The sequence below is a fragment of the Helianthus annuus genome, chromosome 13 (assembly GCF_002127325.2).
Source record: "Helianthus annuus cultivar XRQ/B chromosome 13, HanXRQr2.0-SUNRISE, whole genome shotgun sequence".
NCBI lineage: Eukaryota > Viridiplantae > Streptophyta > Magnoliopsida > Asterales > Asteraceae > Helianthus > Helianthus annuus.
This window is the reverse complement of record NC_035445.2, coordinates 85,114,508-85,139,589: the sequence shown is the minus strand read 5'-3', so window position 1 is coordinate 85,139,589 and position 25,082 is coordinate 85,114,508. Positions and strand designations below refer to the sequence as shown.

Here is a 25,082-nt window from a genome sequence, read left to right as displayed (position 1 = left end):
TATTTGTAAGGATACAATTATCGTCGGTATGTTCGGGTTTTGTATACAAAATTTGTTACTGCCTTGCGAGGAGTAACATGACCACAAGTCGGGTTGACCGTACTGTGGGTGTTAATTGATATGACTTGGAAACAAATGTAATTGCAAGACCGCCCTCAATACTGTACACTGGTTTTTATTAAAACTTGATTGAACTGGGATTCACTCACCAGTATTTCCCACTGACAAAATGTTTTAAACGCGTTTCAGGTAACACAATGTGAAAGCCAAATAAAAGCCAGCTGGACAGCACTAAAGGCTTGGAAAAGTGGCATTGAAATTACCTAAAATAAAATAGATGTTTTTATTAAATAAATATAGGATCTATTCCTATGAAAAAGTGTGTACTGCAAACTTGGGTTTATCCCATGTGTTTAATATTATGAAAGTGTGGTATTTTACTCCGATAAAATATTTCCTAAGTACGGTCCTGATGAAAATTCCGCTGCCAAATTAGAAAAAAAAAATACCACCGAAACTGACCGTGGCCGCCCGTTCCCGGGTTTGTATAAGGGGACGAGGGTTGCGACAGAAGGTGGTATCAGAGCTAAGCCACTGATTCAGCCACAGAAGTGTTTTGCTGACACCAAAATTCAATTGTTAGGAAATAAATTATGGAACTACGTGCATAATTGTATTTTATTATGATGTATTATTTGACTATCTGTTAGTTTACAGTATGAGCGACCAAGGACCATCTGACGCGTACTGTCAATTGTCTGGTTCGCCTAGAAGCGAAGGTGCCTCTTCTCAGCCTGCCCTCTCAGGGTACTCTGCTGGTACGGAAGAAGGAATATTCGTATTTAAGGCTCAATCTGAAGAGCCATTTCCTCAGAAAAAGAGGGGATGGTTCAGTAGGGGAGCACATGAGAGTAGAAAGCGTATGAAAAAGTTACAAGACCAGAGAGCGCTAGCAGCAGCCAAAAGAGAAACCGATGCCTATGCCCAGGATATGATTAATAGGGGTTTAGCTAATTTCCATATCTTAGCAACCATTGCAACTGACCCTAACCTGGAACAAATGTTAGCACCCCAACCACAACCACCAATTCCTGATCAACCAATGGAGATAGAAAACCCTGAAAACCAAGTAGAAATGCATGATTTTAATCCGGAAGAAATACCTAGGGTACCTGCACCAAATCCCTTAGACCCAAATTACGACCCGTGGTGGGACGACAATAGGGACTATGTGCAACGTTACCCGATACACGAAGACATGCCCATGCCGAACCTAGGAGCCTACCCAGGGTTAGACCCTCTAGATCCCTATTACGATAATGATGTATTAATTAGGGAGATTCTAGAAAATCCTTACCCATACCAGGCCCCTATACCCCCATACCAGGAACCCGCACCCTAGATTCCGGACCCAGTCCTAGAACCTGCACCCCCAATGAGTGCAGAAAACGTACAAGAACTTAGGACATTTGGTGAGGAAATTTTAGAGAATAGTGAAAGAATGAGACAGGTGGGAGAGCGACTCGTCTCGAAGTACGACGAGCGCAATATGGATTTCTGGATGAATCCATATCCGTAGAAGTGACGATGGAGAAGGTTATAATAATAATAATAATAATAATAATAATAATAATATAATAATAATAAAATATGTGTGTATGTGTAAAAAAAACTACGGATGCCTATTACTAGTAGTGTAACTTTAAATTTCAGTCGGTATTGTAATTTTAATTTCAGTACTGGTGTGTAATAGATGCATATTATATGAATAGAGTAAAGTCGCAATGATCGATGCTTTTGACCAAAGTGCGTGACATGTGATTGACTATATTCAAATATTATTCTGTGATATTAATGCGGGGTAAATGTTTAAAATTCAGATGGACAGCGAAGTAAACCAGGAAAACCAGAGTGAGAACCACCTGAATAATGATAATCTGAATAATGAGAATCCAAACAACAATAACAATGGAAACCAAGTGGATAATAGTGCCATCCAACACATAGTGGCACAAGGAATCATAGATGCAATGCCATTTATTATCCAAACTGTTAAAAAAGCTGATAATAAAAGTAAGCATAGCAGTAAGCGACCAACTGAACCTGAACACAGCGTGAACAATGGACCTGTACTTCAAGTGCCCATTCCCAAAAGAAGAAGAACCATGCCTTATGGTTGTTCTTACAAAGAATTCTGGTCCTACAAACCAATAGAATTCTCGGGCAAAGAAGGACCCATTGCAGCTCTACGCTGGATAGAAAAGACTGAGGTTGTTTTAAAAATAAGCAAGTGTGCTAAAGAAGATAAGATAATGTTTGCCTCAAATCTGTTTAAAAACTCAGCTCTAGAATGGTGGAACACTATCCTGCAGTCAAGAGGAAGTGATAGGGTATACAACATGGAATAGGGGGAGTTTAAAAATATGGTAGAAAGGAAATTATGCCCTCCCAATGAAAAGGAGCAGATAGCTAATAAGTTTCTGAACCTTAGGATGACCGGGGTAGATAGTAAGGGTTATACTACCACATTCTTTGAATATGCTAGAATACTACCAACCCTTGCATCACCTGAGCCAGTATTAATCTCCCGTTACATCTGGGGACTGATCGGGGAGATTAGGCATGTAGTCAAGGCAGCTAGACCTCAAACAATAGAAAAAGCTGTAGAACTAGCAAATACCTTGACAGATGAATTAATCCGTACTAGAGAAGAAGACCAGAGGAGAAACCTAGCCCTAAGGCTTACTCAAGAATTCCGTTCTGGAAATTCTAACCGTAGGAACGTAGGTTCTACCTCTGCATCATACGACAAAGCTTGTAAGAAAAACATTCAGGAAAATGCTCCACTTACTACAATTTCTGCAAAGTACCAGGGCACAAGGAAGAAAATTGTAGAAGGAAACCTACTAATGGACTGTGCTTCAATTGTGGAGAAAAAGGCCATATCAAGCCAAATTGTCCGAAATTAGCTCCACCTGCGAACAACAAGAACACTAAAAATTCTAGAGCATTTGTTCTCACTGCAGATGAAACCAAGATGATTCCGGACGTGATAGCCGGTACGTTTTTAGTTAATGATGTTTTTGCTAAAGTATTATTTGACTCTGGTGCAAACCAAAGTTTTATCAATACTTCGTTTTGCAAACTTCTCAATCAATCATTAACTAAACTCCCACAAGAATGTCTAGTAGAGACAGCAAATGGAGAAACCGTTAGGATTTCTGAAATCTTACATGGGGCAAGAATAGAAATTTTGAATTAAAAATTTATTGCAAACCTTTACCCAATGAATCTGGCAGGATTTGACATTGTATTAGGAATGGATTGGTTAATAGCCAATAAAGCTAGTATTTTATGTGATCAAAAGTCAATTCAAGTAAATTCACCAAGAGGTGAAAAGATCGCAATTAAAGGAGATAAGCCATCTAGATCCACAAAATTCATCTCTGTGATGAAAACTGTAAGTTGTATAAGAAAAGGATCTATAGTGTATTTGATTTCCATAATCACTAACACTAAAGGAAAAAAACTAAAAGACATTCCAGTAGTGTCTCAGTTTTCAGATATATTTCCAGAAGAATTACCAGGACTACCACCAGACAGAGAAGTTGAATTCAGAATCCATCTACTACCAGGGACAGCACCGATTGCCAAAGCACCTTATCGTTTGGCAGCAGCAGAAATGCAGGAACTGAAGAAACAATTAGACGAATTATTGAAGAAAGGATTCATACAGCCAAGCTCATCACCGTGGGGAGCACCGATACTGTTCGTCAAAAAGAAGGACGGATCAATGCGTATGTGCATTGACTACCGTGAATTGAACAAGGTCACGATTAAGAATCGGTACCATTACCAAGGATCGATGATCTGTTCGATCAACTTCAAGGAGCTCGATTTTTCTCTAAAATTGATTTAAGATCAGGATATCATCAATTAAAGGTACAGGAAGAGGACATTCCTAAAACCGCATTTAGAACAAGGTATGGCCATTATGAATATACTGTCATGCCATTTGGTTTAACCAATGCCCCAGCTGCATTTATGGACATGATGAACCAAATATGTAAGCTATATTTGGATAAATTCATAATTGTTTTTATTGATGATACTAGCCTAAGATCCCGCGATTTTCGCGGGTGGCTTAACACAAATATATAACTTAAGGATATTAATATTTTATTAATTTTATTACAATGGTCCGTTTTATAAAATTTGTGGGGATATATATAATATGATTCAATGTTAATCGTATATAATAATATATGCAAACAATGTGATTTATCAATGGTAACAATTACCATAATGGTACGATTTATGACATTGCTTCTTATTAACAAAAAACATAACAAAGAACAGAGAGCAGCATATGTTTACAAAACAAAAATGAATCGGGTAAAATGTATGGATCATGCACCAAAACTTGCCTTTATGAGGGACTTATCATTATGCATATATCGCATATGTTGAAGTCAACTCATATTTGACTCGAATCCCTCCCAAAGATGAAACGCCTCATCCAGTCTGACCACCAACGACCTTGTACGCCAACTGACTTGCTTGCTGCATATGTCAGGTCAAACAAAAGTAAACAAATTCAAACTACTGTCTTAGGTCAACTCAGTATTTAAAATTCAATGGTGTCATATTACTCAGGTGGGGGGGGGGGTACCTTGCATACACAGAGTACCAAAGCCACTAAGAGCTATGACCAATAGATAACCAATCACTGGGGAGTTGGGCTGCTGTTTGCTCTCCTCCTAACAGAGCAAATTGACCAAGATGCTTGTACCTGTATAATAAATCATGAGGCGTTAAGTGTCCGATCCCAAAGTCAGACTTCATATTGACTTTCAATAGTCAAAGATGTCGAGATCAAACCTGAAGGGATGGAATCTATGCCTGCCAGACTCTCTGAAACGAATAGGACCTTCGGGATTTTTGGTGCATTCTTCCATGCGGTTGAAACAATCAGCAAGATAAGAACCTTGCTTCCCGGGCTCAAGAAAGTTACTTTTATTAAAAAGTATTTATGATTAATATATAAGTAAAATCATACAATACTTCATTCTATAAAAAAACACCTTCGATGAGAAATAACTTCCGGCAATATCTCATTCTTCCTGTGTCTCTCGTGCTCCACTCTACAGGCCAAAATCAATACTTTACTCGGTACCCATCTGTTTCGCTTCACCACATATTCTGGAGGCGAGACCCGCTGAGTTAAGAGGCTATGTTTCACACTTTTGACCGAGTCATCTGCAACCTGCAAGCGTCTAATTTTGAGAATACTTGCTTCAGTTTCTCACAAGTCATGAATAAAATTCCTATGCAAAACAATGCATACATCTTATCTATTAAACTGCCAGTAAGATCGTGCTGTGTCATAATATCTTGTTATCAAGTTTCTGAGCCATTTCCTCATCTTTAAATCCAAGAAACCCTGTAAAAAGCATTGAGCGCATAGTGAGTACACACTTGGTTGACTATTAAAAACATGATATTGATACCGAAATGGCATTGCTAACTGCATTTGCAATGCAAAGAGACTTCCTTACCTGCATAATAAATTGTCCTGCATATATTCCAGTAATGGTTGAACTCTGGCCAGAAGCTAGCAGTGCAATAGAATAAAGAGTAGAACTGGACTTCCCCAAGACATTCTGTGTAGCAAAATTGGGAGAAAAGTAAGAATCTTTTATCAAATTCAAAGTTCTTAGTAGCTATAAGATGCACATATAATTTAACTCATACTTTAAGAAGAAATGAAGCTGAGTCAAGCGAAAGATCGCTGCAGACCATTCACAAGTAAACGGGTTAAACAATTACCTTGACTACAGACCAGATTATACAATCGTCGATCTCAATCTCGTTAAATAATTGAGCTCTCTAGTATTCCTTCGAAGGCAGCGTGCCTGAGATATCTCGTCAACTTCCAATCACCAATTAGCCATTGAACCTTCTTTGCAACAATATTAATCTATCAACACCACAACTTTACTGCTGCGTAAACAACAATATTAATCAATCACATCAATATATAACTTAATAACTGGTATACTAACCTTGAATCTGGAGATATTATGCCAAAACCAATCTGAGATGTAATATTATGCCGACACGTGGCCAAATTATTAATGTTTATTTTAGGTAATAAAACCTAAAATAGAAAAAAAACAAATATTATTTCTTAAAAAAAACAGTTGGGTAAGTAGAAAAAAATACTGGTTGATTTCATCAGCCTGAGTTCCCCAGTTCCAACGGCCCGCTCCCTGCACATAAAATGAAAAAAATCATGTTAAGCCGATAAAACGATGACAGTTCAAAACATGAATTTTTAAAAAAATTGTATCCATAATTTCAGATTAAAAATAAAAAGAAAAAGATTTTACCCACGCCCTGTGCCGCTATGACATTCATATGTCCTACGTCGACGTTCTCCATCCTCACCACCATCACCATTAGCAAAAGACACACGACGGTCACCACGAAAACCACCATGAGGACCACCATAACCACCACCACGTCTCTCAGAAGACTTTCCATCAGACTCTTCGATACCACGGTTACCAAACGAACCCTCATTGTTGGCGGAATCTCTATTGTATCCACCACTTCCACGCCCACCACGACCGTACCCACGACCACCACGCCCGCCACGCCCACCTTCATTTCTGGCTTCTCTCACTACATATATATATAAATCCAAAAGATAATCATGCACACATAAGACTACAAACAGCATCATCAAATATCCGTATACATAATCATTCTCAAAATAGGATATTAATTCAAACATTACAAAAAAGTATCAACCAACCAATCATGCTTCCAACTTAGTAAGTGTACATCAAGAAAACATAACTCAACAATACGGTAATCTCATTAAGTCATGCACGGTTAAAATGACCATCTCATTATCGCGGTCTCGATAAATAAACATTGCATATGATTATCCAGGTATTAAGGGGTCAAATAGTTGCATATATTACTTCTACCAATAATAAAATTTTCTCACTCAACCTATAGTTGTTAATGGCGAATAGCGATAAGGTACCTATATGCTAAATAGCGAATAGCGATAAGCTACCATCACAGCCTCAAAAGACATAAGAACACCCAAACACCATTACCTACTAAAAGTTTCAATGTTTCATCACAACTAATTATCTAATTCTAGTACAAAAGTGGTAGTCTTTAGGCAATATCTGTATAAATATGAATGTAGTTATTTATCACATAAATTAGTCTAAGTATATAAAAGTTATAAAAAAAAAACAAATAAATTGCTAAACATACTTGCATACGATGGCATTCATTTTGAGGCAAGCAAGAAAACCGGGGACCATTTTGTCTTTGTTTGATCGACCTAATGACAAAAGAAACATCAAATTAAATGTGTAAAGCATTCATCATCATAGGGCATAAAAACACCATAGTTTATTAAAAAAAAAGATAATGTTTAAAGGTAATAATAGTTCATAGTGATGAATATATGAAAACCCACAAGTAAAAAAACCCATTAAAAGAAGTAATTTATAGTTTTGTGGACCATCAAAATATTTATCTGTACATAGCTCTACTTTAGTGGGGATGTAAATGTATTTGATTAGGGTTACACATGTGAATTACTGAATTACTAATGTATGAACAACAGATTCTGTCAAGTCCATTTTGCTACCACTTTTACTCCAAGTCCTGAATCACGGTAGGCTAGTGGTCCTAGTCCTGATGGTGTTTTAAATGCTAAATGCGTGAAACTATATAAAAAAACTTTCAACAAATGGATCATGTATTATGGACGGCATTCATGGCTCTTTATTGCTGAAAATCCTTCATATACATATCATAAAAAGCATGGGCTCCACTATGGACGGCAAAGTTGATTATCTTTCAGATGGTTTTGTTATTTCCGAATCGATCAACATACATAGACAGAAAATTCTTGACACAGATAATAACATAGATTGGGTTCGAGATTCGAATTATTGGGTGAATTATCATAACGAATATTCCAAAGTCAGTTCATATAGCATCAAACAAAAACAAAATAAAATGCCTAATAAAGTATAAACCCAAACCTTCCACATAACAAAATACTTGCATCCAAATAACCACATAAATTCACCTCGTATATCTATATTATTAAAACAAAATAATACCTCAAAAAGTTTACCAGTTCCACCATCACCGACAATTACAAGCTTGAAACTCAGGTAATCAACAGTTTGCTGATTCGACAGAGCCTAAAACAACAAAATGAACAAACAATCAAAATATAACGCAACATAAAATCACCGTTTTTGGTTACTGAATACGAAACCGATCGTTGAAAAGAATAAAGTAATAACAGATCTATTAGAATGAAATACATACCATGCTGTATATGAGAGGGAGTATAAAGATGGCACTGGTGGATGATCGGTTTTTACAGCTTTCAGCGTCTCTATCAATCGAACAAAGATTAAGATTTGGAAGAGAGAGAGATTGAGATGAAAACGAATGTATCAAAATCCATGAGTATGGTAATTGGTAGATCAACAAATCATATCTTTGGCAGATAGGTTCTCGTCTCCAGAGGAATAACAAAACCCTAAAAGAACACAATAAGTAAGAAACGAAACATATAGATTGAGATTCTGATAATCAATCGAGCACTTACATCTTTTAGTCCTCATCGATTTCAAGCTTCTTGTAGCATCCAAATGTTAGATTCTGAGCTTCTTGTACAAATCCCTAAATTCTATTCAATCATGTACATAAGTAGATTCATTAACAACATAAAAATCAAATAAAAACGAACGGACCGTATCATCTTCATCACCATAATTGCAATCCTCAAAATCGTATTCATCATCTTCATCACCATGGTGGCGGCATTAATGTGGTGGTAGAGATATGAGATCTTTCATTTCAATTGGGAGGATAAAGGATGAAAGGAAACGCTGGATGTAGGGTTTTTGATTGTAACAACCCTCAATCAATGGGAGAATCAAAAAGGTAACTCCGCCATTGATTGAATTCATTTATGGGTGAATTAAAGATAATTGGCGTAGGAAGGAAGAAACTGCATTAGGGTTTACAGGCTTTTGTTTTAGCGCCTAAACACAAAACGCGTGGATTAAGAGGAATACACGTGGCAATGAGTGGTTTAAGTGAATGCCAAGTGGCATAAGTTTGTATTGTTTTAATATAGATAATAGATTCTCATCTATTCTAAAAGTAAATAGGATCATGCAAAGCATTTGCACGCACTTCTAAATCTATTAAGAAAGGAAAAGCTTTACGCTAAATTTTCAAAATGCGAGTTTTGGTTAGAGCAGGTACAGTTTCTTGGACACTTAGTCAATCATGAAGGAATTCATATGGATCCCACAAAAATCGAGGCGATTACCAAATGGAAAACCCCTGAATCACCAACCGAGGTTAGAAGTTTCTTAGGATTGGCCGGTTATTATAGAAGATTTATTCGAGATTTTTCTAGAATAGTCATTCCCTTAACTAAGTTAACCTGTAAATCCATTAAGTTTGAATGGGGACCAAAACAGGAAGAAGCCTTTAAAATCCTTAAGGAAAGACTAACCCATGCACCCATATTAGCGTTACCAGAAGGAACTGAAGACTTTGTAGTCTATTGTGATGCTTCTAAGTTAGGTTATGGATGTGTGTTGATGCAACGTCAAAAGGTTATAGCATATGCGTCTAGACAACTTAAGAATCATGAAGAAAATTATTCAACCCATGATTTGGAATTAGGAGCCATAATTTTTGCCCTTAAGATTTGGAGACATTACCTTTATGGTAGTAAGTTTACCATTTTTACAGATCATAAGAGTTTAAGGTATGTTTTTGGGAAAAAAAAAAGCTAAATATGAGACAAAGACGCTGGATGGAGATACTTAGTGATTATGATTGTAATATCCAGTATCATGCAGGGAAAGCCAATGTAGTGGCAGATGCTTTAAGCTGGAAGTATCACAAAAAGCCAAAAAGGGTACGTTCTTTTAAATTAAATCTACAAGTAGATTTAAATGAACAAATTAGAAAAGTACAAGAATCAGTAATCAAGGAAGATACTGAGAAATTAAAAGGAATGATTAAGGAATTAGAACAAGGAACTAGGGCCGGCAATTTTACACGAATACACAACATGAACCTACACGAAGTTAACAGGTATCGTGTATGGCCTTAACAGGTATCGTGTACCAAATAGGTAGACACGATATTACCTGTTAATACCCGTTAGTACACGATAAGAAATTAAATTAAATAAAACTCATCAGCCATGTGCGTGTGGGTTCCTTAATTCCTTTCTATTTTCATTCCTCATTCAATTCAAAAAAAAAAAAACCCCTAAACTCACTCTGTAACTCTCAGATAGCATGTCGTGTTCGTGTTTTTGTTCGTGTTAACAGGTATTAACAGGTAATTTTCGTGTATAACAGTCGAATAGTCATGTTAATAGGTATTAACAGGTAATTTTCGTGTATATCGTGTCGTGTTCGTGTTTGAAAAAAGGACACGATAAGTTATCGTGTCGTGTTCGTGTATCGGATTTCGTGTATCGTGTCTTATCGTGTCGTGTCTTATCGTGTACGGGTATACACGATATGCCAGCCCTACAAGGAACATATGGAATTTGGAGATTTCATAGAAAGAGAATGTGGATACCTAAGTTACGAAACCTACGCCACCGTATATTAGAAGAAGCCCATAAGTCTAAGTATACGATGCATCTAGGAAGTGATAAGATGTATCAGGATTTAAGAAAGAATTTCTGGTGGATAGGAATGAAACAGGATATAGCAGCCTATGTTTCTAAATGTTTAACTTGTTCCCAAGTTAAAGCTGAACATCAGAAACCCTCAGGTTTGTTACAACAATTAGAAATGCCAGTTTGGAAATGGGAATTGATAACAATGGATTTTGTTACCAAATTACCCAAAACAAGAAAAGGTAATGATACAATCTGGATGATTGTAGATAGGCTAACTAAGTCAGCTCATTTCCTACCAATGAAGGAAACTTTCAGTATGGAACAATTAGCCAAATTGTATGTAAATGAAATCGTTTCATTACATGGAATACCTTTATCAATTGTTTCTGACAGAGATAGCCGTTTTACCTCTCATTTTTTGTCAAGTTTCCAAAAAGCAATGGGAACCAAGTTAAATCTAAGCACAGCTTACCATCCTCAAATGGACGGACAAAGCGAAAGGATAACTCAGACAATGGAAGATATGCTTAGAGCTTGTGTAATTGATTTCGGAGGTAATTGGGACGATCACTTACCTTTAATAGAATTTTCCTATAATAACAATTATCACACTAGTATCAATGCTGCACCATTCGAAGCACTTTATGGACGAAAGTGCAGAACCCCAGTCTGTTGGGCAGCAATTGGGGAAAAACAACTATCTGGACCTGAGATAGTGCAGGAAACAACCGATAAGATCATTCAAGTCAAGGAACGACTGAAAACAGCACGCGATCGACAAATGAGCTACGCTGATAATAGACGTAAGCCGTTAGAATTTCAGGAAGGTGACAAGGTATTGTTAAAAGTCTCTCCTTGGAAAGGAGTAGTAAGATTCATCAAGAGGGGAAAGCTAAGTCTCAGGTATGTTGACCTTTTGAGATTATTAGAAAAATAGGACCTGTAGCCTATCAGCTACAACTGCCAAAGGAAATGGCAGGAATACATGATGTATTTCATGTATCAAATCTCAAGAAATGCTTAGCTGATAAATCATTGATGGTACCTCTTAAGGACATAGAGGTAAATGAACAACTCAAATTTGTAGAAAGGCCTCTAGAGATTGAAGACAAGAAGGTTAAGAATCTCAAGCACAAGAGACTAGTTCTGGTCAAAGTAAAATGGGACTCCAAAAGAGGACCTGAATACACATGGGAGCTTGAATCAGAAATGCAAAGAAAATATCCACACCTGTTCCAGTAAGACCTCGAGGACGAGCTCTAAAACAAGGTGGGGAGGATATAACAACCCTAAACCGACACCCTCGAAATATTTTCGATACCCTAAAATATCCCAATATGTCTTAAAATATAACCCGTATGCGAAAACCGAGCCCGAAATGCGTTAAAACATAAAAAAATAAAAACAAAATAAATTAGGCTGTCGCGGGGCGCGACGCCCCTTGTCTTTAGTCGACGCGGGCCGCGACGGGGCTGGCCACCCGCCCTCCACCGGAAGCCGCCACGTGGCGACACGTGGCGAGGCTAGAGTGGTGACGTAGCGAAGCTAGGCCCTACGCAACCTAGTCACGGGCCGCAAAGGCCCCCCTGACTTCGTCGCGGGGCGCGACGGCTTGGCCGACCAGCCCTATAAAGTTGGAGCTTTGCAGTTCATTTTCATTGCTCAATCTTTTCAATTCTCTCTCAATTTCTAGGTAGTGTACACCATACTCGGGTATAATACCCCCTAAATAACGAAGTTCTGCTCCGTTGTAAGTATCATAACCCCTGGATACGTAATAGATACTCTGCCTGATTGATCTAGGGTTCCGTGACGACTGTCATGGTTCTGCCCGACGTAGTCGTTGGAATGCCGTCTCGGGGAGGGTATTACTAATGTTAAAATGGGTTATTATACTAACATATGTGCATTTGTGTAAATTATAGATAATTCCCAGGGAACCCTTATAGAAAATCTAAGACAACAATGTGAGTAATCTCCTTTTTGCAAATTGTTTTTACAAAACCTCACACGATTAATTATATATTAAACAGTTATTGAGTATTTGTAAGGATACAATTATCGTCGGTATGTTGGGGTTTTGTATACGAAATTTGTTACTGCCTTGCGAGGAGTAACATGACCACAAGTCGGGTTGACAGTACCGTGGGTGTTAATTGATATGACTTGGAAACAAATGTAATTGCGAGACCGCCCTCAATACTCTACAATGGTTTTTATTAAAACTTGATTGAACTGGGATTCACTCACCAGTATTTCCCACTGACAAAATGTTTTAAACGCGTTTCAGGTAACACAATGTGAAAACCAAATAAAAGCGAGCTGGACAGCACTGAAGGCTTGGAAAAGTGGCAATAAAGTTATCTAAAATAAAATAGATGTTTTTATTAAATAAAAATAGGATCTATTCCTATGAAAATGTGTGTACTGCAAACTTGTGTTTATCCCATGTGTTTAATATTATGAAAGTGTGGTATTTTACTCTGATAAAATATTTCATAACTACGGTCCTGATGAAAATTCCGCTGCCAAATTAGATAAAAACGAGATACCACCGAAACTATTCGTGGCCGCCCGTTCCCGGGTTTGTATAAGGGGACGGGGGTTGCGACAGATTGAGGTCCTACACCAACCACTAGCTCTTTGTGGTTCGACATTCTGTTTGCCACTACTAATCTAGGGTATTAAGGAACATTTAATCTTTATTTTTGATCAGTACTCCGACGTCGATCAACATGCATCCATTCTTTATTTACCTAATCCACCTGAAACCCTAATATGTAACAAGTTTATTTTACCATTAAATATTTAAGGTAGTACACTATTGTTTTCTTGCCATTGCATGTAAATTTTCGTCTTATTGAAGTTACATTGGCATGTTATTATATTTTTCATGTTAAACTAATTGTTGGAAGTTTTGTGTGAATGGAAAGTCTCAATGGTAAAACCACCTTGTCCCACATTGGTGTGGGAACAAAAGAAAATGCTATTTATAAGGGAAAAGCTTGACCAAGCAAATGTAGTCTTATGACATTTTTACCACAAGTCCTACCCGCGCGCGCACATTGGGGGGTGCAAAAAATGGAACCGGAATCAATTGAACTCGCGTGTGCCCGCACGTCCTGCGAACACGAATGCAGTTCTGAAAACCCGGGTCCGCGTGGAGCGGTTTTTGCACTAGAGATTCTTAACTAGTGTTCTGTTTTGTTTTTGAAACTAAAATAAATAATGATCATTATTTCGGTTTTAAATACTAACAGTTTTGGTCATGATTATCAGTTTCGTAACCGATATACTAATGACCATTATTTGGTCTTTAATTCGCTGCAATCAAGAGCAGGATTTCAGTTTCGGTTATGATTCTAGCACTATAAAATGAAGGCTAGGCTGATCAGTTGAGACACACCGAAAACAGAACTTCTCTTTCTTCTCTCTCAGTCTCTGCAATATTCCGGTTTCTTTTCAGGCAAGTGCTCAAGTCCAGCAGTGCGCGGTGCTGCTTCGAACCGGCGTACCCTGGGAACAGACGACAAATCTGTTTAAGGGAATTGTGTTAAACACAAGCCCGGTTCACTCGTTAGCTGTTTCTTTATTTCTGTTTCTAATTATTTTGAAGTTCTTTCAGTAGCAGTTTTCTAACAAACTTAAACAAAATTTATTTTACTAACTGTTTCTGCAATTTTCTTTTCAGAATGGCATCCCAGCCGATGACTACTGCTGTTTCTGCTGTCATGACCAGTGCCGTTTCTGCGGTCGTGTCTTCCACTGTTGCTGTCACTACCGGTCTGGTGACACCACTGCCTAATGCAGTGTCGCATGCTGAGAAACCAGAGAAATTCAGTGGTCTGAATTTTAAACAGTGGCAGCAAAAGATGTTCTTTTATCTGACCACGCTGAACTTGGCAAGGTTCTTTACTGAACCCAAACCCCATGTTGATGAAGGGGATGTGGACGCTTAATCTGTGAGCGCGATGCATGCTTGGAATCATTCGGATTTCTTGTGCTGCAACTTTATTTTGAATGGTTTGGTGGACACATTGTATAATGTGTATTGCAAAGCAAAGACTGCCAAAGAATTGTGGGAGTCTTTGGATCGCAAATACAAAACAGAAGACGCGGGCACTACGAAATTCGTGGTGGCTAAGTTCTTGGACTTTAAAATGATAGACTCTAAAACGGTCATGAGCCAAGTCCAAGAATTGCAGGTTATTCTTCATGATATTCATGCGGAAGGAATGATGCTCAGTGAAACATTCCAAGTTGCTGCAATGATCAAAAAACTGCCACCAAGTCGGGTTGATTTCAAGAACTATCTCAAGCATAAATGAAAGGAGATGACCATTGAAGATCTTGTTGTTCGTTTTCGGATTGAAGAAGACAACAAAGTGGCCCTAAAAAAGGTTGATGGTCCTGAAACAGTGAAGGCCAATCTTGTTGAACATGGCCAATCTTCAAAGGGAAAAAACAGTGGAAAGGGTGGAAAGAAAAGTCATGGGAAACGCTCCAACCTTGGTCCTAAGGTAGGAGTTGGGAAAAAGAAGTTCCAAGGAACTTGTTATAATTGTCAAAAGCAAGGCCACAAGGCAAGTGAATGCAAGCTTCCCAAGAAGGAAAATGCTCGACAAGTGAATATGGTTGATGAAGTCGACAACCTGGTTGCCATGGTCACGGATCTCTCGATTTTGGTGATTGAAGTTAATTTGGTCGGGCAAAATAACAAGGATTGGTGGGTTGATACGGGGGCTACCCGTCATGTGTGTTTCGACAAGAGCCTTTTCAACACCTTCAAAGAGGTGACTAATGGCGAAAAGGTTTTTATAGGAAACTCCACCACGGCCGAAATTAAAGGTAAGGGGAACGTGGTTCTAAAAATGACTTCTGGAAAGGAACTCACATTGTCAAACGTGTTGTATGTTCCAGAAATTCGTAAGAACCTTGTGTCGGGGTGGCAGTTGAAAAAATTTGGGTTCAAAATGGTGATTGAGTCAGACAAGTTCGTGTTGACCAAAAATGGTATGTATGTTGGTAAGGGCTATGCCCTCAATGGAATGTTTAAACTAAATGTAATTGTCGTGAATGCAATGAAAGAAAACACTACTAGTTCTACTTACTTGATTGAGTCTTCTAATATTTGGCATGGTAGAGTAGGTCACGTAAATTATAATTCCATTCGTCGTTTAATCAAACTTGATTGCATACCAACATTCGATATCGACTCAATTAATAAATGTGAAACTTGCGTAGAAGCAAAACAAACGAAATCGTCATTCAAAAAGGTGGAACGAATCACCGAGCCCCTCGAGATGATCCACACTGATGTGTGTGATCTAAAGGCAATTCCTACTCGTGGTGGGATAAGTACTTCATCACGTTCATTGATGATAGTACTAGGTATTGCTATGTGTACTTACTGAAGAGTAAGGACGAGGCAATTGACAAGTTTATCTTGTTCAAAGCCAAAGTTGAGAATCAACTAAATCGGAAAATCAAAATCGTAAGGAGTGACTGAGGAGGTGAATATGTTTCACCTTTTATTGACGTATGTGCAAAAAGTGGAATCATCCACGAACTCATGGCTCCTTACTCCCCTCAATCAAATGGCATAGCGGAACGGAAAAATCGTACTTTGAAAGAAATGATGAATGCCATGATGATAAGTTCTGGTGTAAACCAAAACATGTGGGGGGAAGCAATCTTATCAGCAAATTATGTGTTGAACATGATACCCAATAAGAAAAAGGATGTAACGCCTTACGAATTATGGACCGGAAAGAAACCACCATATAAATCCTTGAAAGTGTGGGGTGTTTTGCTAAGGTGGTGGTCACACCACCTAAGCGCCTACTAATAGGACCCAAAACGGTGGATTGTGTATTTATAGGATACACCCGTCCTTATGGTCCTTATCGTTTTCTTGTGCATGATTCTAAGAATCCTTGAATATGCAAAGGCACCATAATGGAATCTAAGGATGCATCATGGTTTGAACATATGTTCCCATGCTTAGATAAAAGTGAACCGAGTTCTTCTAGACCGGTTGAGGAAATTGTTCCCGAGGGTGAAGTAAAAACGATGAACCTCGAGAACAATCTAATATTGAGGAAGTTGAAATCAGGAAAAGTAAACGGCAAAGGACTGAAAAATCCTTTGGCCCTGAGTTTCTTACGTATATGGTAGAAGATGAACCTCAAACATACCAACAAGCGGTGCATTCCTCAGAAGGACCTCAGTGGAGAGAAGCAATCAAAAGTGAGATAGACTCTATCTTACAAAACCATACTTGGGAACTAGTGGATCTTCCTCAAGGATGTAAACCACTAGGATATCGATGGATCTTCAAGAAGAAGATGAAATCAGATGGGACCATCGATAAGTACAAAGCAAGGTTGGTGATCAAAGGGTATAAACAACGAGAAGGTTTAGATTACTTTGATACATATTCGCCAGTTACGCGAATAACATCCATCAGGATGGTGCTTGCCATTGCCGCCATTAGAGATTTGGAAGTTCACCAAATGGATGTGAAAACAGCCTTCTTGAATGGAAATCTAGAAGAAGAAATCTACATGGAGCAACCCGAAGGCTTCACAGCTATTGGGCAAGAAAAGAAAGTGTGTAAACTTGTAAAATCCTTGTATGGATTGAAACAAGCTCCAAAACAATGGCACCAAAAGTTTGATCATGTCATGCTTGATGTTGGGTTCAAGATCAATGAATGTGACAAGTGTGTGTATGTGAAGGACACATCTGATGGATATGTCATTTTGTGTCTATATGTAGATGATATGCTCATTGTTGGAAGTGATGACAAAATCATAAAATCTACAAAGAACATGCTAAAAGCAAGATTTGACATGAAAGACATGGGTCTTGCGGATGTGATTTTGGGGGTCAAAATCACGCGAACCCAAAGTGGACTTGTTTTAAGTCAATCCCACTGGACAAAATTCTTGAGAAGTTCAATGCAACTGACTCTAATGAAGCTAGAACTCCACTTGATACAAGTCAACATCTAGCCAAGAATAGAGGTGAACCCGTAAACCAGTTGGAATACTCAAGAATTATTGGTAGCCTGATGTATCTTATGAGTTGTACTAGACCAGACATAGCATATGCTGTGAGCAAGCTAAGTAGGTACACGAGCAACCCAAGCTCAATGCATTGGAACTGTATCACTCGGTTGCTTCGCTACTTAAGATACACTCGGGAATACGGGTTGCATTACAACAGATATCCAACAGTTATAGAAGGACACTGCGATGCAAATTGGATATCTGACACGAATGATTCGAGAGCAACAAGTGGGTATGTATTCACACTTGGAGGTGCTGCTATATCGTGGAAATCGTCAAAACAAACGGTTATCGCTAGATCCACGATGGAATCAGAGTTCATCGCTTTAGATAAAGCAGGTGAAGAGGCAGAATGCCTACGTCAATTTGTTGAGGATATACCAAGATGGCCTAAGCCGGCATCGACCATTTGTATACATTGTGATAGCCAATCGGCACTTGGCAGAGCTCGTAGCACAATGTATAACGGTAGGAACAGACATATCAGACGTAGGCATAATACGATATGACAACTAATCTCTACAGGAATTATCACTGTTGACTACGTGAGGTCAAAGGATAATATTGCGGATTCGCTAACAAAAGGCCTAAGTAGAGAGTTAGTACAGAAGTCGTCCATGGGAATGGGACTGAAGCCCTTGAAAATATAAGTTCCTATGATGGAAACCTAACTCAGTAGACTGGAGATCCCAAGAGCTGAGTTCAATAGGAAAACCTAATTGTATGAATTACTAAGGTCACTGTGGGGGATAACCCTACGTATATATATAAGGGAGTTTATTGCAAAGCTCAGTAAACTTCCTAGTCCATTCCTAAAAGTGAAAAGTGTGAGGCTAAGCCTATGGCTTTTAATGATTCGACTAAGGTAACCATACATAGTGAATCACCTATGTGAGAGAGAAGTGGGGTCGCTTCGAAGGGTGTTGTTGGGGCACAATACCTAATGGCTCTCGCAGAACCAGGCTCATGTTCATGACCATAACGAACATAACTATGAGGACTTGACTTTGTCAGGGAGAGTCTTGTGTGAAGTGCATTGTCGTCTACACAAACAGCAGACGAGTTCAAAGACATCGAGTTCTACTCAGAGCTAGTGGGCTAAGTGCATTTCATGAGCGAAGGTTCAAAGGGTAACACCTACCTATCGTATGCAAAACTCAACTGCTGAAATCAAATTGGAATAATGTTGTTTCTGAGATTGACCTCCATTCATGTGGGGAATTGTTGGAAGTTTGGTGTGAATGGAAAGTCTCAATGGTAAAACCACCTTGTCCCACATTGGTGTTGGAACAAAAGAAAAGGCTATTTATAAGGGAAAAGCTTGACCAAGCAAATGTAGTCTTATGACATGTTTTACCACAAGTCCTATCCGCGCGCGCGCAGGGGGGGTGCAAAAAATGGAACCGGAATCAATTGAACTCGCGTGTGCCCGCACGTCCTGCGGACACGAATGCAGTTCCGAAAACCCGGGTCTGCGTGGAGCGGTTTTTGCACTAGAGTCTCTTGACTAATGTTTTGTTTTGTTTTTGAAACTGAAATAAATAATGATCATCAGTTTTGGTCATGATTATCAGTTTGGTAACCGATATACTAATGACCATTATTTGGTCTTTAATTCGCTGCAATCAAGAGCAGGATTTCGATTTCGGTTATGATTCTAGCACTATAAAATGAAGGCTAGGCTGATCAGTTGAGACACACCGAAAACACAACTTCTCTTTCTTCTCTCTCAGTCTCTGCAATATTCCGGTTTCTTTTCAGGCAAGTGCTCAAGACCGGCAGTGCGCGGTGCTGCTTCGAACCGGCGTACCCTGGGAACAGACGACGAATCTGTTTAAGGGAATTGTGTTAAACACAAGCCCGGTTCACTCGTTAGCTGTTTCTTTATTTCTGTTTCTAATTATTTTACAGTTCTTTAAGTAGCAGTTTTCTAACACTAATTACCTTTAAAAATTCAAAATTCATAATGCATAAGAAAAACACATTGAATTCAAAATTTAAATCAATAAAACAATATAAAAATGAATTGAAACACAAGATACAGCACAGATATGTATAATAATCATTTATATAACATTCATAATTCATGTTCTTCGAAACTCAATGATACATGTGACAGCCAACGTGGATTCCTTCACAAAAACAAAAACATGACATCCAGATTAAGGATGACCCAATAGTATGAATGTAGGCCCTAGTTATTTAACTAAAAATGAAAATTCAACTAGTTATGTTGGTTAGTTATTTTTTTTAAATTTATTTACAATTGATATAAATATATTAATGTAGTTACAGTTTATTATTGATTTAAAAAAAAAAACCATGATATAGCGTTATAGTATATTAATTTATCTGCAATAGTTTATAGTCTAATCAAACAAATATAATAAGACATGGTATAAAACTAGCTAAAACTCCCATGATTACTTACTAAATGAACCGAAAAATTAAAAATTATATTGTTAACTAACAATTATACCTACATATCGTTTACAGTATACAACTATATATTTAGTATTAGTTAGCTGTATTTGTTTTTTATAATCACGTGTGTTATACTTAGTAATAAAAAGAAATTACGTCTTTAAAAAACTTAAGTATTACACGGATCGAATAAAACCATTGTCATACGGGTTGAATAAAATATATGTCATCTTTTAACACATGCAGTCGTCAAGATTCGTCTTTAAAAAAAATAAAATTTGACATGATCTTTATAATTAAGTTAACTTAATTTTGAAACATTTTTTCAACCAGGTATTAAGTTTTTTTATGTAACTGATAAATGTTAATTCGTCTAAAGTGTACTTCTTTAAATGTCATTTTAGCACAATTAAGTTAATTTAAATAACAGTTATAAATATATATAAATATGAATACATATAAAGAAGTTAAGGACTAAATTTTTAATTTTTAATACCATCTATTTTTTATTATTTGACATATTTTTATCATTCAAATCATCCAACCACATTAAATATTTGATTTTTTTAGAAATTGTAAGACGCTTACTTGAAATATCGATTTTACATATAATTTTCGCATATAAAAAACGTTTATACAATTACACATACATATGAAAATACGAGTTTCTTAAAACTCCTTGAAATTTAAAACATTTCAAATATAATATTGTCGTTTATGGGTGACGACAAAACATAATGCGGAAGCTTGAAACTTGATGGTGTTGGGTTTTTCGTTGAGCTTGATCGTCATCCGACACTTTACGGTATACCTACATTTCATAAAACATGAAATGAGTTAGTTATGAGAGTTTATAACGTGTCTAAACAAGACCGTAAGACAGAACAAGCCAACAACAACTTCTCAGCAGCTTTTTAAAGAATGTTCACCCATCAGTAGGAATGTTCACTGAATAGTAGGAATGTTCACCTGGTGCTGCATATTCCCAGCAATCCCTTTTTTGACTTAAACGGTCATAATTTTCTGAATTTTTATCCGTTTTACGACCCGTTTCTTCCTACGCGATCGTAATTTGTTCCTCCATCATATGGAGTTAAAATCTAACATCCAAACTAACAAAATTCTTAACTTTAAGCACTCAGCTTTATATTCCTTTTCAACTTAATTGACCCGTTCATGTTTTAAACCACAAACTTGTTTAATTACTTTCAATTTCATACTAACTTCATAACCATGAATGTTTACCAATACCCGGGGCTTTATTGATGTTATACGCCCACTATTTATTTTGCGTGTATACTTATTTTGACCCGTTTAAGGGATTTAAGCATTTTAAACTTAAATTTCGCTCATCCTTTGCTTGCATCTTATTTCCACATTAAGGTATCTACTTGCCTTCTACCACAATTATATTTGTGGTGGATTTAATGTGGTAAACTATTTATTTCGAATTCTACCCTTCGGTTTAGTAATTTTACGAAAAGACTCTTTTCGAGGCATTTGACCCAAAATGGCTTATACCTTTATTTTTTACGCTTATCAAAGACTTACTTGATGATAAAACTTATTTTCAAACAACCCTTAAGGGTCGTTTGCCCGGTTTATCGTTCAAGGGCAGTTTGGTCAACTTTAGACCCTCCTTTTACGACGAAGGACTTTGAATATCATATTTGACCAAAATTGCATATTTTAGCTATAATCTTATTGAAACATACCTGGCTCGAGTCAAAGTATAGAGTGTTTTTCTAAAAAACCGAGGTTTATCCGTTAACTTGTAACCAATTACCATATTATTCTTTTACTCATTATGGGTTACACCATAAGGTAACTTAATTCAAAACTCGTTGTCTATTTGTCATTGCATGATCGAATTACCGGTTTACTCCTTTTTAATCATTAAACATGGTTTCTTATTATTTTCATTTATTTCGTTCCGTATGACTACACGTTGAAACATCATATTCCAAATACTTATTTACCTTATTCGTAATCAATACAATAAGGGAATATTCTACAAAATAAAAGGGGTGTAAGCTTTACTTACCTTGCATCCCAATTATGTTTTTCCTTCATACTTGATTCGTTTGACCCGCTTCCTTCTCAAGCTTCCACCTAGCTTGTCAAGCGTCAAACTATCATTATAATTCGTAAGATGGTTAGATTAGTCATTATCAATCACGACTTTCCACCTTACGAGTTTTTATGTCGAAATTATTATTCGATCTTATCTTTGGTCAGTTTGACTTTTGAAAGTCAATTGACTTATTAACATATACAAATGCACAAATTGGTTCATCGAACTCACTTAGGCATTTCATCTGAATACTTAATGAAATCAAATTTTACATACTAACTAGTAGGTAACATAATTTCAAGCATCGATAACATGATTTTAACATCAATTTCTTTATATCATACAAAAAAAAAAAATCTCATGGCAAGTATGATCATATGCCCAAATTCATAGATTATTCAAACACCTTCTATCACTATCATATATGATGATTCTAAACATATTTATATCATCAATTTCTTCATATTATTAAAACCCACTTATCTAAGTGTGGTAAACCATCTAAACACTCAAATCATAGCAACATATGTAGAATTTTCACTTAGGATTTTATTCCTAAGCAAGTATACATCACTAATTCGGCCATAACCTCTACGATTCATACGTAAATCGCAACTTGTGATGTTCATCAAATTTCACAACTTCATCAAACAACAACGTTCTACATACCTTACGATCCCCTAGCTTGGGTGATCGTTAATTCATGTTCATTTGTGAGTTTGAGCTCCAATTAGCCCTCCAATTTGATGATATTGTATGAACTGGGGTTTTGGCTTGCTTGTTCCCCTGATGTTCGATCTACACACACACACTGTGTGTGTTTTTGTTTATAAAACATAACTTTCCCTTTTTACAACTTTGGCCCCTCAAGTTTAGTTTTAATTGTTTAAGAATACATCTCCATGTTTTTATTACTTGTTTACATATTAATAACTAGGTGAATTTATTCCTAGTTATTTTGTTTTACGGGTTAATTTTTACCACCAACGGTACTTTACCCGTCTTTTTAGTATTAACGTGGTTTGATTACCAAACACGTTTTCGGGGTGTTACAGAAATCAATTACAAAAAAACAATTATTATCATTATTCTTTCCTTTTATATAATATTATAACGAACGTAATTTTGAATTTAATAATATTTGGAGACTTAAATATAATTTTTAAATAAAAAAAGTTTATTTAGAATGAATACATATAAAGAAGTTAAGGACTAAACTTTTAATTTTTAATACCATCTATTTTTTATTATTTTACATATTTTACATAGTTAAGGACTAAAGCAGCAGATGGTATTCTTAGCTTCTGTGCTAGAGTCGTATGAGAGCCTTGTGGCAGGAAAGATAGGCAACACCAACCTAATAAAGGAAGACTACGATCAAATAGACCCTGAGGAGATGGAATTAATCGACATAAGGTGGTGTATGGCCAGTGCAGTGAGAAGGGCACAACGTTTCATGGAGATTACAGGAAGAAAGTCTATTGGTGGACCATCTACCAAGTTAGGCGTTGACAAGTCAAAAGTGACCTGTTTCAAGTGTAAACAGAAAGGTCATTTTAAAAGAGAGTGTCAAAATGCTTATGCTGATGATTCTGAAAATCCGTTCAAAGAAGATTATTACAAGAGAGCAATTTATCATCAGAATAAATCAGATCCGCCCAGAATGAAACAGCTTGAGGATAATAAAGAAAAATCCAGAGCTCTTGCTGTGATTCATGACGATGAAGGTTTTGACTGGAGCGAGTTGTTACCAGAGGAGGATGCGGTTGGATATGCTTTTATGGCAAAGTCTGTTGAGCCTGTTCCTTTTAAAGACAATAGAAATGAACAAGAGAAGTATGTCAACAGAAAGATGAAAGCTCAAAACAGAATGATTAGAATATTTGGTATATACACTGAAGCAAAAAGGGCGAAGAGATGGGATCCAGACAGAGAATGTTATCTTGACCCCATGGGAAACATTGCTATTGATTCAAGGACCCTCGATCTTGATACCATAATTCAACAAATTGCTGAAGAAGAAGAGGGTTGGCAAAGAAAATGGTGGGGAAGCGGAGAAGAGAAAGAAGAGAAAGCAAAAGAAAAAGAGGAAAAGCCAAAGAAGATAGATGAAGGGATCATTGATACGTCACAAGAGTTGACAGCTGAAAACTTTGGAAAGATGGCTAACAAGGTGCTGGCTGCTAAGGAACTTGAGGTAGACTCTAAGTCTGTATCTGAGTCTAAAAGCCAGGTCAGTTCAAATGCGTCAACAAGTGAGTCAGGTAAGAACGTCAAAGGTGACAGTGACTGCAAAAATTGCATCAAAAAGTGCAATGTTTGTAGTACAATCACTTACCTCAATGGTAAGAAAGTTGAAGATCTGGCTAGTAGAGTTAGAAGTGTGGAAGATCAGATCCTTGTAGGTCCCTTTTCTCGGAGGATCGAGAACAAACCTAAACCTTGTTATACTAACCCACTAGCAAGTGCGGAATCCAAGCTAGTAGGCAAACCGGGATGAAGCAAGAACAAACACAAGAACACACAAAGTTCACCGATTAACACCACTGTATTAATACGTATGAAGGTTTACGGTTACAAGCACAATGTTTACAATCTGTTTGCAAACTCTCTAAAGTGTGTGTGTGTTTTTCAGCAGAGTTTCTCTAACTCTCTATGTGTGCATCTGTCTAACACTAACACACTGCATGGGTATTTATACCCATACATAGCAGGTCTGGTCGAAGGACTCGATAGATGGTCCGAAGGATCATCTATCGATGACAGGGAGCTCGAACGATCAGCATGGACATCG

General features: G+C 37.2%; 1 protein-coding gene and 3 long non-coding RNA genes across 5 annotated transcripts; all 4 read right to left on the bottom strand.

Moving 5' to 3' along the window:
- Positions 1 to 4,309: 4,309 nt before the first annotated feature.
- LOC118485671 lies at positions 4,310 to 5,019 on the bottom strand. The gene is made up of 3 exons (XR_004877377.1): positions 4,882 to 5,019; positions 4,673 to 4,792; positions 4,310 to 4,563 (listed from the first exon to the last, which is right to left on the bottom strand). It is a non-coding gene; the product is annotated as an uncharacterized LOC118485671 (long non-coding RNA).
- A 334-nt stretch (positions 5,020 to 5,353) lies between these two features.
- Positions 5,354 to 6,123, bottom strand: LOC118485672. 2 transcript variants are annotated; one of them, XR_004877378.1, is made up of 3 exons: positions 5,830 to 6,123; positions 5,559 to 5,663; positions 5,354 to 5,443 (listed from the first exon to the last, which is right to left on the bottom strand). It is a non-coding gene; the product is annotated as an uncharacterized LOC118485672 (long non-coding RNA). The 2 variants fall into 2 exon arrangements; XR_004877379.1 differs by having other exon boundaries at positions 5,559 to 5,643.
- Positions 6,124 to 6,146: 23 nt separating this feature from the next.
- LOC110901177 (RGG repeats nuclear RNA binding protein B) lies at positions 6,147 to 7,438 on the bottom strand. Its single transcript, XM_035982257.1, has 4 exons — positions 7,300 to 7,438; positions 6,393 to 6,687; positions 6,226 to 6,272; positions 6,147 to 6,160 (listed from the first exon to the last, which is right to left on the bottom strand). The coding sequence occupies exons 1-4, from the start codon at positions 7,313 to 7,315 to the stop codon at positions 6,147 to 6,149; spliced, it is 372 nt and encodes a 123-aa protein (XP_035838150.1). The 5' UTR covers positions 7,316 to 7,438.
- Positions 7,439 to 8,175: 737 nt separating this feature from the next.
- On the bottom strand, positions 8,176 to 8,971 carry LOC110902906. Its single transcript, XR_002571512.2, has 3 exons — positions 8,663 to 8,971; positions 8,377 to 8,593; positions 8,176 to 8,246 (listed from the first exon to the last, which is right to left on the bottom strand). It is a non-coding gene; the product is annotated as an uncharacterized LOC110902906 (long non-coding RNA).
- Positions 8,972 to 25,082: the final 16,111 nt, after the last annotated feature.